Source organism: Leptonychotes weddellii, chromosome 13 (assembly GCF_054177405.1).
Source record: "Leptonychotes weddellii isolate Sample4059 chromosome 13, ASM5417740v2, whole genome shotgun sequence".
Taxonomy (NCBI): domain Eukaryota; kingdom Metazoa; phylum Chordata; class Mammalia; order Carnivora; family Phocidae; genus Leptonychotes; species Leptonychotes weddellii.
Genome location: NC_138381.1, coordinates 51,033,942 through 51,050,076, shown reverse-complemented (window position 1 = coordinate 51,050,076; position 16,135 = coordinate 51,033,942). Strand labels below are relative to the sequence as shown.

The 16,135-nt window shown below is 41.2% G+C and overlaps 1 protein-coding gene across 7 annotated transcripts in view; it reads left to right on the top strand.

Moving 5' to 3' along the window:
* LAMA1 (laminin subunit alpha 1) overlaps window positions 1-16,135 on the top strand; it is a 160,460-nt gene that overhangs the window by 132,038 nt on the left and 12,287 nt on the right. For 6 of the 7 annotated variants that reach the window (XR_014139702.1, XR_014139701.1, XM_081801582.1 and 3 more), the window contains exons 46-55: window positions 108-241; window positions 1,112-1,262; window positions 2,010-2,134; window positions 7,628-7,778; window positions 8,413-8,557; window positions 9,288-9,429; window positions 11,829-11,943; window positions 12,144-12,314; window positions 14,555-14,718; window positions 15,456-15,641. Coding sequence is in view for 5 of the 7 variants with exons in the window: in XM_081801582.1 (XP_081657708.1) it covers window positions 108-241; window positions 1,112-1,262; window positions 2,010-2,134; window positions 7,628-7,778; window positions 8,413-8,557; window positions 9,288-9,429; window positions 11,829-11,943; window positions 12,144-12,314; window positions 14,555-14,718; window positions 15,456-15,641 (1,484 nt within the window). In the remaining 2 variants the exon portion in view is untranslated. The remainder of the gene's footprint in view (window positions 1-107; window positions 242-1,111; window positions 1,263-2,009; window positions 2,135-7,627; window positions 7,779-8,412; window positions 8,558-9,287; window positions 9,430-11,828; window positions 11,944-12,143; window positions 12,315-14,554; window positions 14,719-15,455; window positions 15,642-16,135) is intronic. The other variant, XM_081801584.1, reaches the window with a different exon arrangement.

Below are 16,135 nucleotides of genomic sequence, written 5' to 3'. Positions count from 1 at the left end.
AAAAAAAAAATAGAGAAAATGCTCCAGGAGCTCATTCTTTAACATGTTTTGGTAGTCGTGCAAACAGTCGGCACGTGAACTCACCCCAGCTCATGCCCGCACCCCAGTCTGATTTCTTGGCAGTGGAGATGCGGCGAGGGAAGGTGGCCTTTCTCTGGGATATGGGCTCCGGGTCAACGCGGTTGGAATTTCCAGACTTCCCGATTGACAACAACAAATGGCACAGTATCTATGTAACCAGGTAGTAGAGAAAGTTCTCTCCAAGTGTTTCTTTTTTTAAAGCTGTATCTTATACATTTGCAACATGTTTTTCACATCATATAATAGTCTTTGAAACTTCGGGGGAGTCAGATTATAGTAAAAGCATAGTTGGTTTAGATTAACTATAGAAATAAGGGCTTTTTTTTCCTTATTACAGAAGAAATAAACTTTGTCACTAAAATCAACGATCAAAAGAAGAAAAAAGATAAAAATTGGTTACGTTTAGAAGGTTAGGTCTAAAGCTGAGGTGGCTATCCCAGTAAATTGTGTTCTCCCCAGTAGAGGGGAGTGAGAAGCAACACAGTAGAAATCCCACATGGCAGGTGTGGTATGTACATAGAAGAGGAAAGAAGGCAAGGATCCAAAATTCAGACACAAAGCAAAATTCTTCCTTATAAAGCCTCTCTCTAGTGGTAACTCCTTTTAAGCAGGTTTAGGTATTTTTACTTTTTCATAATACTATGGTTTGTTGTTGCTGGAAATTCTTGTCTTTTGCTTTGTTATTTATGGAAATGGAGTAATACTGAAGGCAGTAGACTGTTTCAAATAGAGTTGACTCATTATTTGTAACTGGTTTAAGCAAGAAGGTAGCACGATGCAATTTATGACCTAGAAGACCTTCTCCACAAGGCTTTGCGACTAAACTGGGGGCAGGGTGGGCAAGATTGGAAGAGGGAGATCAGTCGGGGGGGCAGGGTGGGCAAGATTGGAAGAGGGAGATCAGTGGGGGGGCCCGCTGCAGGGAACATGGGCAGAAGCAGCTGGAGGCTGCCTAGAAATAGATGCGTACATACACTGACAGACTCGGACTTCTGAAAGTGTTCTTTTTGCAATTCTTTGTGACCCTTAGATTTGGAAACGTTGGTTCATTGAGTGTAAAGGAAATGAGCGCAACTCAAAAGCCACCAACAAAAACAAGTAAATCCCCTGGAACAGCGAATGTTCTGGATATAAACAACTCAACGCTCATGTTTGTTGGAGGGCTTGGAGGACAGATCAAGGTAACTTTCCAGACATTCATCTGAACGGGACTGACAGGCTGCTTTTACCTAAAACTAGTGTGCTTAAATTATTGAATATATCCCAGGTAGATGAATATTTCTGGTTTCTATTATTTTGCTTAATGACAGTAAATTTGCAGAGTTGGGCTGGTTTTATAAAGCAAAGGATCCTGTCGAATAAAGATCATAAATGGAAAAGAAGCCAATGTTCCATTTTGCTATTTGAGTTTCTTTTCTAGGACTGAAACAGGAAATTCAGTATTCTGCATTCATTTCTGTAATTTCTCTTATTGCTATTCTGACTCCAGTGGTAGAATAATGGTGATTAGTGTTTAGCACCAGAGCCAGTGGGATTTATTTTATTATACCCATTATCCCCTTACCGGATCAAGTTGAGTCACCTGGATTTGGTTTGGTGCTCTAAGAGGAAGGGTGTCAGTCCCAGCCAGGCCCTCACCACTGACCAACATGCTCTGAGCCTGTTTCCTCACCTGTAAGGGGCTTCTCTCCAGGGACCCTGGTAACCCAGGTGATCTTTAAGATCCTGTCTGGTTATCACTCGTTCTATGATTCCACTTAATAATTGGGAGAAAATCCAGTGATCACAACCCAGCCATTTTTCTGGATGTTGTTTTCTCAGACTTTGGATGTTAAATTTGAGCTCCCAGGAAGGAGTTTTGTGTGCACGGAGAATGCATTCCTTTCCCTGATCCATGTGGCTGTGTTTGTTTTGTTTGTTTATATTAGAAGTCTCCCGCTGTGAAGGTTACTCATTTTAAAGGCTGCATGGGAGAGGCCTTCCTGAACGGACAGTCCATCGGCCTGTGGAACTATATTGAACGGGAGGGCAAGTGCCATGGCTGCTTTGGAAGGTAACGGGCCCCACAATTTACTACACGGTGTCATTCACATCCAAGAGCTGCTTAGAGAATTCACATGCCCATCACGGTGGCACAGAGTTTGTCATGTCGGTCGTGATAGGTCATTTACTAATAGGAGCATGGGCATGATTTTTAACCTTAATTTAAGAGGTGGTTTTCACCGTGTCTCGTATGCTTTCATCATGGATCATACCACTGAGAAACATCACACATCCTCTCAAACCACCTTCTGTCTCAGAGAGCCGCAGGGAAATCTTAGGTAAATCACTGTACATCTTTATTTTGAAAATATCTCCAAGGATGAGGATTTTGTTTGTGCTGCCAGTTTTTATAGATAAGTACTTTCCCATTCTTAAATTCTAGAATCCTAGAAATTAAATGCCTTTGGCAATGGAGAACAACTACCTGACATTGTTGGGCAGATATTGATATATAATAGCAGGCATTTAATAATCTCACTGAGCTCAAAAGCCCCCGTTTTACTTTCTAAAAAGATAACTGCAACCCCAGAAGTATACAAGACTCATTTTCTAGCTCTTTCATAATTAAGACAATAGATTGCCTCTGCCATTAGAGAAATGTAACATCTGATATAATTCTGTCATCTAGGGCGCCTGGGTGGCTCAGTTGGTTAAGCGACTGCCTTCAGCTCAGGTCATGATCCTGGAGTCCCTGGATCGAGTCCCGCATCGGGCTCCCTGCTCAGCGGAGGGTCTGCTTCTCCCTCTGACCCTCTTCTCTCTCGTGCTCTCTCTCATTCTCTCTCTCAAATAAATAAAATCTTTAAAAAAAAAAAAAATTCTGTCATCTAATGGGCTGCTCTGTCCAGATAGATATCTGCAATTAACACTGAGCTGTGACAAGATCAGTTGAAAGCAACTCCCATTACATTTAGAAACGTGGACGAGTTTTCATTTTGTTACTGTCAGATCTGTTTTCTCTTAGGGCTCATAGCTTGGGATTTCAAAAAGGTTTGAGCCTTTTATTTGCTGCTTTCCCTTGACTTTGCTTGCTTTCAAAGTCATGACCAGAAGCTTGGTTATTGGAGCCTTATGACTGAAAAAAATATTAGCTTTGGAGTCTCAGTTTCTCAGGCTCCCTCTCCTAATAAGTCATTTCACCTCATGGAGACTTGGCTGCTTCTTCCAGAAAAGGAAAATGAAAATCCTGTTGTCCTACCTCCCAACACTGGTGATGAGCACTTATCATGATATATGTGAAAATACTTGATAAATTTGAGACACTGCACCAGTGTTCACCTCTGATCTTCCTGCAGTCACAGTCTGTTGCTTTTTAGGTGGACATCTCAGAATTATTTGCTTGACAATAAACGTGTGAAACCCAAGGTTTTGTAATTGGCAAGTGAGATCAAAAATGATAATGACACCAGGTCTAGAACTCTAGGAGCAGAGAACTCCCCATCACTTTTTCCTCCAGCTATTTTTTTAGCAGGGAGGTTTTCCCAGCAATTCAGTGATTCTAACTTGAAAATTGTCCTGACCCCTGGACCCTGGGCCCCACATTGACCCCAGATCATGAATCTTACTTGTGGAAAGTAACAGAGTAACTTACTTAACAGAGCTCAAAAATTTCTAATATGGAAAATGTCCCCCTACTTTAGCTGTTATAGTATCCCCAATTTCACCCATCATTTTCAGGGTTATTTTAAAACCTCTGGCCTTGAATTGCAGCAATGAGGGAATTGAATGACTGCTAGCTCTTCTCCTCTTTTGTTGGAATGAGGAAGTCAGTTGTCTATGTGGCCTTTCTTCTTCAAAGAGAAGAAAAACCTCCCACCACATGTCCAACCCCTGAGACCCCCAGCAGAACATGAAGGTTGCCACAGACGAAGAGGAGGGATTAGCGGGTACTTCCATCCTCCTGACCCTATTCCTGGAACTGGCTTTTTTGGTAGAGGGCTGACCACCCAGCTGAACCTTAGGGCCAGACTGACTGATTAGCTCAATCAAAAGTTTGATTAAATGTTTTTCTGAGTACCGAACAAATCAGCTGGCTATCCTTACATTGACTACTGTATCTAAAGTATGCTTTTTAAAAGAACACTAGTTTGATAGGATATTAATAGATACTTTTTTCTTAAAAAAGATTTTATTTATTTATTTGACACAGAGAGAGACAGAGAGCACAAGCAGGGGGAACAGCAGAGGGAGAGGGAGAAGCAGGCTCTCTGCAGAGCAGGGAGCCTGATGCAGGACTCGCTCCCAGGACCCTGAGATCATGACCTGAGTTGAAGGCAGACGCTGAACCCACTGAGCCACCCAGGCGCCCCTAGATACGTTTTTCTAAGTGGGGGTAGAAGGTGTGTCCTGACCATAAATGGTTAGGAAGCCCTGAGTTAAACAGTTAAGTACACTTCCTTATTGTGAGGCCATGAGAGCCTCTAATATGCTAACACGCACTAACCGTGTCCTCAGGACAGGTGGAGTTGCAGCATTCCCAAACTCACCTGGTCCCCAGCTTTTTAAAAAGCAGCATTTCAGAGTTGCTTATGTTCCATAGAACATACAGTGGCAGGTGCAGAGACAGACAAGCTGGCGCTCTCTGTCCGTGTTTGTAAATTGATTTGTCTTCATTTTAGGCAACCTCCCCTACTTATTAGACGAAGACTTTAGCTTTGAATTAACAAACTAATTCTAGGAAATGAATCACTTTTAGCAGACTGGTGATTAGAATTCAATGTGCTTTTGACCTTTTTGTGTAATCTGCCATTATTAGATCATTAGTGTGGTCCATTGATGTCCTTTAGATTTAAAAAATGATTTTCTCAGTATGAACATTTACCTTTGACTTATATTACCAAGTAAATGAACTGAAATTTTTTTTGCTTTTTTATTCCTCTTTGAATATATGTTTATAATTATGAACGATCTCTTAAATTCTTAAAGGATATTATAAAATAAGCAACGGATTCTAACAGTTTTCATCTAAATATGGAAAAAGCCTTTTTATTAGCAGGTCTTTATTCTTGTATTAGTTATGAGTGGCTGTTGCGACAGGCTGTGTCGGGACCTTTGGGACAGACCGGTCACCTGTGTTCTGGGCCCCCTGCTAGCTGTTGGCGATGTCAGCGTTAGTCACAGGAGGTGATCTCCTCCAACATCTCCTGGTCTCTAGGAGAGACACCTGTGGGAGCACAGAGGCGGTTCTCTGCGCTGCGGCGAGCGGAGGCACAGGTGAAGTGGCTTCAGAGGCCCGGGGCCCAGGCAGGACCCCGCTCACTCTCGTAGAGCTGCCCCGAGTGCTGATGGGTAGTACAGCTGGCGTGACCCCCTGGCATGAGAGCTTGCATCAGAGGTTTAGTGATTCTTAACGGCTCACTGCGCTGAGAGCTGGGGAGCGAGGGTTGCTTTGGCAGTGCAGCTTTCATTTGTCCCAGAGTCCCTTGCCTGGGCAGGGGCCGGGAACTGCCTTCCTGTGGCCCACCTGGGAACAGGCACCTGGGCTCACTGGTGAGGCTTGTGGGCCTCGTGGTTATAGAACGGAAGCATGGCCACAAGGGGACAAGCCCCAGAAGAGTGTCATTGACCTGGGAGCAAAACCTCAGGAGGTGCGCCTTCAAACATGGTTTCATTTGAATGTGTCCCTCTTTGTGGCCACCGCATGTGGCCAGGCCCTGCTGCTGGAGAGAAGCCAGAAGCAGAGCATTCCCATTCTCGAGAACAGAGAACTCACGAGCTCTGGAGAGGGACAAAGCATGCACAGCAGGACAAGACAGATTTCTGGAGTTTTGTTTGAAACCTGGTTTCTCCATTATCTTGGGTGTGGCCTTGGACAAGATATTTAATCTTTGAGGCTCAGCTTTTTTTTTTTAACTGTTCTTTTATTTTTTTTTATTATGTTATGTTATGTTAATCACCATACAGTACATCATTAGTTTTTGATGTAGTGTTCCAGGATTCATTGTTTGCATATAACACCCAGTGCTCCATGCAGTACATGCCCTCTTTAATACCCATCACCAGGCTAACCCGTCCCCCACCCCCCTTCCCTCTAGAACCCTCAGTTTGTTTCTCTGAGTCCATAGTCTCTAATGGTTCATCTCCCCCTCCGATTTCTCCCCTTCATTCTTCCCCTCCTGCTATCTTCTTAAAAAAAAAAAAAAAAAAAAAAAAGAGGCTCAGCTTTTAATAGGCAAAATGGTGACCCTTCAGGCAACTTTGAACAAAGCAGAATAATCAAAGCTAACTGGAGTGAACATTTAAGTACCAAGCACTGTTTAATTAAGAACTTTACATGTATTAAATCATGTATAGCCCTTCCTGAGAGCTTCTATTATTTTCCTTATTTTATAGATGAAGGCAATGAAGCACAGAGACATTAGGTAACTTTCCTGAGTTCTCACAGCTAGCAAATGGGGAGACAGGGATTTGAACCCCAGCAGTCTCGTTCTAGAGTCTGTGTGCTTAGCCGCATGAAACTGTGACCAGCCAAGAGACAGAGCAATGGAACATGCCTGCACAGGAAGTCACAGGTTTCAGAATGAAATAATAGAGAATTCAGCCATAGCTTCTTCATGCAGAGTGCATTTCCTTTAAGTTATACTTCTAAGAGATGTCAAAAGACCGAAATCTTTGGAAAAAGCAGGACTGTGGGAAGCTATCAATTTGAAACCTCGGGTTTCACAAAGCACTGCTATTTTTGTTAATGGAAACAGTGTCACTGTTTGGTTACATGTCCTGCTTGGAGATGTGGCACTGAGTTTGGGTATTATGCCTTCAACTGGGAAAAGTGCAAATTCATATTCTCCCCCAAAACACCCGAATCCAGGTTTCACTGTGAAGCCCAGAAACGTGTTTTTAAAATGTATTAGGATATATTCCAGATAAACTTACTTTGTACTTGAAGAATGAATAAAGTCAGCCTTTTGAGGTATGGGGGCAACCAGAAAACACACTGACCTGAGAAGTACTGAGGTCTACTTTAAATAACTTTGTTGTAAGCTCATCCTGTAGACTTTTGAGATTTTCATTGTTGTCAATGATTTTTTTTTTGGTAAAATGGTCCTTCTGCTATATTAGTACATATTTGTTTTCCATCATTATTCCAGGTTAGCTGAAGTATTGCTTAAAACCAGCAGAAGGTGATAAAATGTTAATAGAAAAAATTACTCCGAAAGCTTTGGAATTAAGAAAGGATGGTGACATTAAAGGAAATCAGAACAAATGAAAATCTACTTGCTAAGTAGAAATATTTATAGCAGTTATCCATCCTTTGAAGACCTTTCTTCTTACTACAGTGAACACTGCCTACATTAACTTTCTTTGCCTTAGAAAGCAACTGGCATTTGTCTTGCATACTCTCATGGCAACATATTTTAAGATATGACTTACACCCGTTATCAAATTATGGAAATAATAGCTCTACCATAATGTTTGTGAGGGGAAGCCCTCAGGAAAGGTATCGTTTCTTCTCTTTAACCACCTTCCTGAGAATAGACTGTGTTTCATCTGCTCTGCTTTGCAGCCCCCAGAATGAAGACTCTTCCTTCCATTTTGATGGGAGTGGGTATTCGGTCGTGGAGAGAACGCTCCGGGCTACGGGGACTCATATAATTATGCTTTTTAGTACATTTTCACCCAATGGTCTTCTTCTCTACCTCACTTCAAATGGCACTGTAAGTATATACAGTGAAATTGCTATGAGGATATTTATGTTTAATGACTGCTTTATGAGCATATACGAATATAAGATATACATATGTATGCCATACTGTTTCCCCATTTTAAATATTTATTATGTTATAAATTCACTGGAGAACCATTGCAAAATACAGGAGAGCACCAAGTAGAAAAGAGCCATCCTATCATTTATAGATTATCAATGATACTTGTTATTAAATTTTGACTTTCCTCTATCTTGTTCCATGTTACTCTGATCACTGTGGCCTTCTTTGAATTCCATCTACAGGACTTTAATGTTATTTTTATCCTATTGTGGGGGTGATTTCTCTCAATCTTCTAGTTTTATTTGTAGGACTGGCCCATTTGTCGATCTAAATGAAGAAGATACAAAGATTGCACTTCTCTTACTGTAGATTTTGGCAATAGTGTGTTTCTCTCCTTTATATCTGTGTAGTATTCTAGAAAGTCTTCCCAGATACTTCAGTTTCCAACAGAGACCTCTGACTGTTGGGCCAGATCCAGTTTTCGGAGTTTGACTTTGGAAGGTTTCTACCATCCGCAACTTGAAAGGAGAGGGCATCTGTGAGAACGATATAGCCCTGGGTAACTCTTTTCTCTTCTTCACAGAAAGACTTTTTATCCATCGAGCTGGTGCACGGCAGAGTCAAAGTTACAGTTGACCTGGGTTCAGGACCTCTTGCCCTTATTACAGACAGACGCTATAACAACGGAACCTGGTACAAAATCGCCTTCCAGAGAAACCGAAAGCAAGTTAAGTACACAGAAGGGCAATGAGATGTTACAGGTCACCCTTGTAGGAACAGAAATCCTTCCAAAATCAGGGACACCTGAGTGGCTCAGTAGGTTAAATGTCTGACTCTTGATTTTGGCTCAGGTCATGGTCTCGGGGTTGTGAGATCGAGCCCTGCGTTGGGCTCTCCACTGGGCATGGAGCCTGCTTGGGATTCTCTCTCTCCCTCTCCCCCTTCTCTCTTGTCTCTAAAAACTTAAAAAAAAAGAAAAGAAAAGAAAGAAGGGAGGGAGGGATTGAGGAAGGAAAGAAGAAAAAAAGAAATCCTTCCAAAATCAGCAGTCTTTATTTACTTTAGCTTCTTGGGTACTCTTGAATGATATTCTGATAGAAAGCCATTGTTTTCTTTGAAATACTAAATGCCAGGATTCACATTTTGCTGGGGGAATATTAGAATTCTATTTTTTTTATGGTTTCCAAGTGTATTACGTAACATTAAATACTGTATTGGAATCAAAGATCAAATCCATTCTCTTTCCTGCCACATACATACTGCTGTCATTCAGTGATATGTATTCTGGATTCATTGACTTTTGTACAGAGGATTTTCATGTGCCCTTTAATAGTCAAGAATACTCCCTGGTCAAATGTGCAGAATGTGAAAGAATTTATAAAGAAAGAACTTATAAGTGAACTTTGTTTTTACCTTAATGTAGAAAATGATTTTCATTTTCCTGTCTCTTCTTTTTAGGAATCCTAGCAGTTATTGATGCATATAACACCAATTATAGAGAAACCAAGCAAGGTGAAACTCCAGGAGCATCTTCTGACCTCAATCGTCTAGATAAAGATCCAATTTATGTGGGTGGATTACCTAGGTCAAGAGTTGTAAGGTATATCACATGCCATAATTATGCCCATAATTGCCAGATGTGTTAGCTTCCTAGGGCTGCCATAACAAGGCACCACAAGCCAGGGGATGGACAACAGAAGTGTGCTCTCTCACAGCCCTGGAGGCTACAGGTCCAAAATTAGGGTGTCAGCAAAGCTGCTTCCTTTGGAGGGCTGTGAGAAAGAATCTGTTCCATGCCTCGCTCCTAGCTTCTGGCAACTTCAGGCATTCCTCAACTTATAGATAACATCTCCGTGTCTTATTACATTGTCTTCCCTCTGTGTGCGTCTCTCTGTGTCCAAATATCCCTTTTATAAGGATACCGGTCCTATTGGAACCACCCTAATGCCCTCATCTTAACTTGATTACATTTGTAACGACCTTATTTCCAAATCAGGTCACACTCACAGGTACTGGGGGTTAGGACTTCATCTTTTGTGGGGGACAAATTTTAACCCATACCATCTGCCTTGATTCAAACCACTGTCATATTAATTGGGAGGTAAAGAAACCCTTCTGCAGTAAAATTAATGATTTTTCTATTTGTTGCCTTTAGAACATCTAGAAATCATTACTAATTGTTACTAATATTATATAGTATTTGGAGACCCCATTTTCCATCACAAGTTGTTCTCCTCACTAGAGATTTTAGTAGAATCTTTTTCAGGGCAAAAAAATCATGCTCTCTGCAGACTTGTCTGGATTTCCCCTTTGTGTGATGAGAATGAATAATGTATGTGAAAGCTGAAAGACCAGCATCAGGAAGGTGGAAGAAAGATGGCAGAGGAGGCAATGAAATCGTTTTGTAACACTGATTCATGTTTAGCTTTGTGACTTTACTTTAATAATTGACATAAGCTTTCTGTGGGTCATTGTCCTCAGTTTTGTAATTTTGGATTGGACAAATTAAGCCCTAAGTTTCTTTCACACCATTAAAAAAAAAAAAAAGTCCTATATGAAAGGCCAGCAGTCAAGGCAAGAGGGATTCCAGGGAGTGGGTTTATCAAATGTCCAGATTGAGTCACCCAACCCAGTGGTCTTCAGGTAAGTTAGTAGCACTATCCCGTCTTGCAGCTGAGTTCTTGCACGGAATCCTAATAAGCCATATGCAAGTGCAGCCACTCTGGGTGCTGTAAGTTGAGCAGCCCAGATCCACTCCTCACCCCTTCTCTTTGCCAGAAAGTTCCAAGGAACACAGTTTACCACCACAGTCGCCACACCCCTAGCCCATCTTGGAAATAAATTAAACTTCAGGGGAGTTGGTCACTTGCCCCAGGTCTTACCCCTCTGCCAAGATGGAGCCAGAACTGGAAGCCTGTCTCCTAATCCCAGATTCCAGATAACGTTTCCTCACATGGTGGCAGCAGGGGTGGATGCTCCTATAGCAACAAGCTGTGTCACAGCTCATCTGTACTGGACCTAAATGGACACCATGTAGACACTGGAGAAAAGGTCCCATTTTCTAGGAGGATATCCCAAATCACAGACTTTTATGCTAGAAGAAACTTTGGGTATCTATCAAGGCCAGCCTCCTCATTTACAAAGGAAGAAACTGAGATCCAGAAAGGTCGAAATCTGTCCTAAATCAAGTAATTGCCTACTGGTCTACAGCTCATTGCTCAACACAGAGGGAGAGAAACATGAGATGAGACCCTGACTGGAAACCATGTGACTTCCAAGTTCTCCTGTGACTAGCTGATGTTTCAGAGTATAGCTTGGAGATGTTCAGTCATCTCCATATTTGGGAAATGAGAGCTTGATTACATGACAGCCTCACCCCAGCCAGCAGTGTGGCAACTTCTGTTAAGAAAACTATGGTACTGATTTGGAGTCGAAGAAATGAGGATTTGGATAATCCTAGACTTCACCAAATGCAATTATTTCCTTCAGGACAAAGCTCACGACTGTGTAGTTGGACAACGGCCAGTGACTTCTGTAGCCATGTGATCCTAGGAAATAACACTGTCCACACTTGCTTCCATGGGAGGCTTATGTCCATGTTCTACCCTACATGAAACCTGGATTTCAGTCTGTGTGCCATTTTTTTTCTTTATGACTGTGTACTGTCTTTCATAATTGCCTGTGTTTTAATGAGTATATTTAAACTGCAGTGACTATACTTTTCCTTAAAATATTAAACATTTTATCTAGGTAGCCATCTAGCTAGAATCTCTTAGCAATTCTAACTCACTGAATTCAACCCCTTTCTTTGGTCCTAAGGAGAGCATTCATTTGACCTGAAGTCTTCACCATCAGTATCCTTCTTAGAGACCTAGACATTTCTGCAGAATGAGATATAGAAGCAGCTCTTCTTTACTTGTAGATCTATTTTTATTTTTATTCCTTCTTTCAAAAATGGAGTTATAAAAGGCAAATTCTGTTCTCATGCCTTCCCCACAGGAAAGGTGTCACCAGCAAAAGCTATGTGGGCTGTATCAAAAACCTGGAAATATCCAGATCAACCTTTGATTTACACAGAAATTCCTACGGCGTGAGAAAAGGCTGTATACTGGAGGTGGGAAGCATTTTATTAATATTGGAATGAGTTTCTATAAATGTCCACTGACTTACCAATATAGTGAGGTAACAAAATCTAAGCCGGGAGTGGGGGAAGGATGGGAAAGGGATGATGGGGAGACCTGCAGTAACCCCCACTACGGGCGATGCAGCATTCAGGTGGGCCTGATGGTGCTCCTTCCTCTCTTTTGTGACCAGCCTATCCGAAGTGTTAGCTTCTTGAAAGGCGGCTACATTGAACTGTCACCCAAGTCTTTGTCACCAGAATCGGAATTGTTGGTCACATTTGCCACCAAGAACAGCAGTGGCATCATCCTGGCTGCCCTGGGCAGGCAGGGGGAGAAGCAGGGTCATCTGCAGGCCCATGGGGTGAGTAGCTCAAATGCTATTGCTATTCAGTCAGGAGCTAAGGAAGGAAATGACTTTGAGAAACACTAGGTGGAAAATGACTTAGTCATGAACATTTATTGTAGCTGTGTGGCCAGTTTGAGTGTGCATTTCAGTGAGTAGGAGTTACACTGCTGAATGTCTTTTCCCTATGAATCAGGGATTTCTCTGTTACACAATCCATTTTCCTTGTCTAGCTACTGAGAAGAAAGATACTTGCTGTCTACCTCTAATTCTTTTCAAGCTCATTCAGATGGCACAAACTGAGCTTTTTTCCACGTTACAGTTGTTACTCTTTATTCTAAGGCTAAGACAGTAAATCCTTAAGTTCTGTAGAGTTTCTTAGTATACTGCTCCAGGAAGCACAATTTTCCTTATCTACAAATAGGATTGAAAGAGAAATGTGGCCTGTGATAAACACAGTGGGCCAGCGGAAGAAAGTTGGTTTTCCATATTTGTATTCCATTTTAAGAGCATAGATGATATTTAGCCTTTCCTTTGCTCAGACTTGCATATATCATGTAATCTGAAGGGGCTTTACCGAATGGTAATGTATTGTCTTAATGAAGTAGCGGCCACGTAAGTGCCGCTCGCAGTGTGCCGTCCTCTACCGCGCACAAGACTGTACAGACACTGCTGTATGATTATCACACCCACGCCACAGGGTGAATGCTGCTTCCTACATTTTGCTGAGGAGGAAATGGGTTCAGAGAACCTTGGTAACCTGCCCAAGGTCACCCAGCTGATCTAGGTCAGAGCCAGGACTGGAACACCAGTCTGCAGACCCCTCATGCCTCCCGAGCCGCTTGGTGAAGATCTAACAATGACATAGTGGTGTATGGACTCCACCCATCTTTTCCTTTTTTTCCTAGTTGAGATGAAATTCATAGAACATAAAAGTAACCATTTCAAAGTGAACTAAAAACTTCGTAGCATTTAATGCTTTCACAATGTTGAGAGGCCACCTCGGTCTAGTTCCAAAACATTTTTATCCCCCAAAAGAGAAGCCTGTGCCATGAAGCAGTCACTACCCATCCCTGGTGACCACCAGTCTTCTTCTGTATCTATGAGTGAATTCCCCTGTTCTCTACATTTCATAGAAATGGGTGCACACAGAATGTGATCTTCCGTGTCTTCCACTTAGCGTGCTTTGCAGCTTCATCCACATTGTGGCAGGTGTCAGCACTTCATTTTTATGGCTGAATTGATACCCCGCTGTGTGTACACAGCATAATTTATTCACTGATGGACACTTGCGGTTGTATCTGTGTTTTGGCTATTATGAATAATGCTGCTATGAACAAGTATTCACGTACAAGTATTCATTTGAGTACCTTGAGTTCTTTTGAGTATATATACCTAGGAGTGGAATTGCTAGGTCACATGATAATTCTATGGTTCGTTTTTTGAAGAAATGACAGACTGTTTTCCTCCACCATTCTCAATAGAACCATTTGCTAATGGGTTTGCTGCTATGTCAGTAACATGGTATGTGGTCATCCAAGGCTCACAAAGATATTGTGAGATACTCATATTCCAGTTCTGCTGGTGGAGCTATTTTCAATGTGGCAAAATAGTTCTCAGAGCTTTAATAATTTCCAAACTCTTCAGCCTTTTAATCTCACTTTTAGAAATGTTAGAAACAATTTCACAGGCAAAAAGTGTTATGTATGGTAACAAAAAATTGGAAACTAAATTTTTAACAATAAAAAATTGATCAATACTTATAATGTACCTATTTGTTGGCACATAATGTGGCAATAAAAAGTATGAAGGCTATGTAGAAATGGAAATCTTTGATATGGTTAGTGATATGAGCATAATGCCGAATGTAAGTTATATGAGCAAAGATTAGAAAGTCATATACAAAATATAAAAGAGTTGTGTCAGGGACGCCTGGGTGGCTCAGTCGTTAAGCGTCTGCCTTCGGCTCAGGTCATGATCCCAGGGTCCTGGGATCGAGCCCCACATTGGGCTCCCTGCTCGACGGGAAGCCTGCTTCTCCCTCTCCTGCTCCCCCTGCTTCTGTTCCCTCTCTCACCGTCTCTCTCTCTCTGTCAAATAAATAAATAAAATCTTTAAAAGAAAAAAAAAGCTGTGTCAGATGGAGATAGTGATGTTCTTAATAAATTGCTTATTTATTAATATTCCAACATTATCTTCATAAGATAATAATTTTAAAAATCACGTAGTAATGTTTTTTTCTATCTGAAATCTCTTAGCAACCTTCCCAGCCCTTCTTTTCCATCACGCTGATTGGAGGCTACATTGAAGTTCATGTTAACTCTGGGGATGGAACCAGCCTGAGAAGAGCGCTCCTGCGTGCTCCCAAGGGCACATATGGCGATGGACAAGAGCATTCCATTTCCTTGATAAGGACCGGGAGGTATTTGTGTACAAGGGCATGGTGACCTCACCAATAGGAACATTGTTAGGATACTCTTTGCAGTGAAATGATTGGGATGATTAGTATGAGGTCATGAGCATTCAGAGATTTTATAGCTCCATAATAATTCTGGAACCTTGCTAGAATACCTCCCTGGAAATTAATTTCATCTGCTTTGAAATAAGATATTTGTGGAATTTTCAAAACTGAAAAACGTTAACCCTGCTCTTTTCTGGGGCCTAGTCTACATTGTCTTAGATCAGAGTAATTCTGTGGCAAATAGTACCATAGTGTTAGTAAATAACATTGCATTAATACTAAAAAAGCAAATGGAAAAAACAGTAAATAGTAACATAGTAAACAGTAAAATACAAATAGTAAAATAGTAAGTAGTGTTATATCAACATCCCTATGTATTTCCCTCCAAAACTATAGACCAAACATTTTAAAAGCATGTTGGACATTTCATCACAGATAAAGTAAAAGAACAATAGCCTCCAAAAAGCAATTGAACTCAACAGTATTTAATAACACCTATTCATTTGGGGAGAATGTTCAATTGTAAGTTTTCATTTTCAAGATTCACCTTTTTATTCACATAGTGTCATGTTAAAAATTTATATTTCAGTATGAACTTTTCTCATTCAGTATGAACTTGTGGAATTATATATTAAAATAGACAGTTATGTTTCATTATATTTAAAAGCTTTTTTTTTTCCCCTCCTTTGACCTTTTAGAGTTATCACTGTCCAAATGGATGAGATGAATCCTGTAGAAATGAAGTTGGGCCCCTCAGCAGAAAGCAGGGCAATAAATGTATCCAAGCTGTACATAGGGGGGATTCCAGAGAGGGAAGGGACATCAGTGCTCAAGATGAGAAGATCATTCCATGGCTGTATCAAAAACCTGATCTTTAATATGGAGTAAGTATAACTGCTCTCAACATGTTTTTGTACTTCCTAGAAATCTTTTATTGCTGAGTACTGACACTGATCTATCTAATTTTGTTGTTTGAGATTGCCTAAAATCCTATGTTTCTGAATAATAAGTGAACTCCATTGTTCTATCACAACAGTCACCCAAATGGATTTCATTGGATTAGAATGATGGATAGATCTGGTAATCCTAGAATTAAAAAAAAAAAAAATAACCACTGAACATTAGTTCGATAGGACCATCAATAAACATCAGAGGTCAAATACACTTTTGACCTGCATTTCAGGGAATAGAGAGATTTTGTGATGCAGGTTTCTTGCTGCCTTGAGCTCACTGCTTTAAGGAGCCTTTACAGCTGGGCTACTTGCAACTTCAGATTATTAATGGTTCCTCCTAAAACACGGACTGTCTAAGAACTGTTAGTCTGTTTCCTCTGGGGGGCTCATGATGAGGAAGAGAACTGTGCCCATGGGTGGTTACT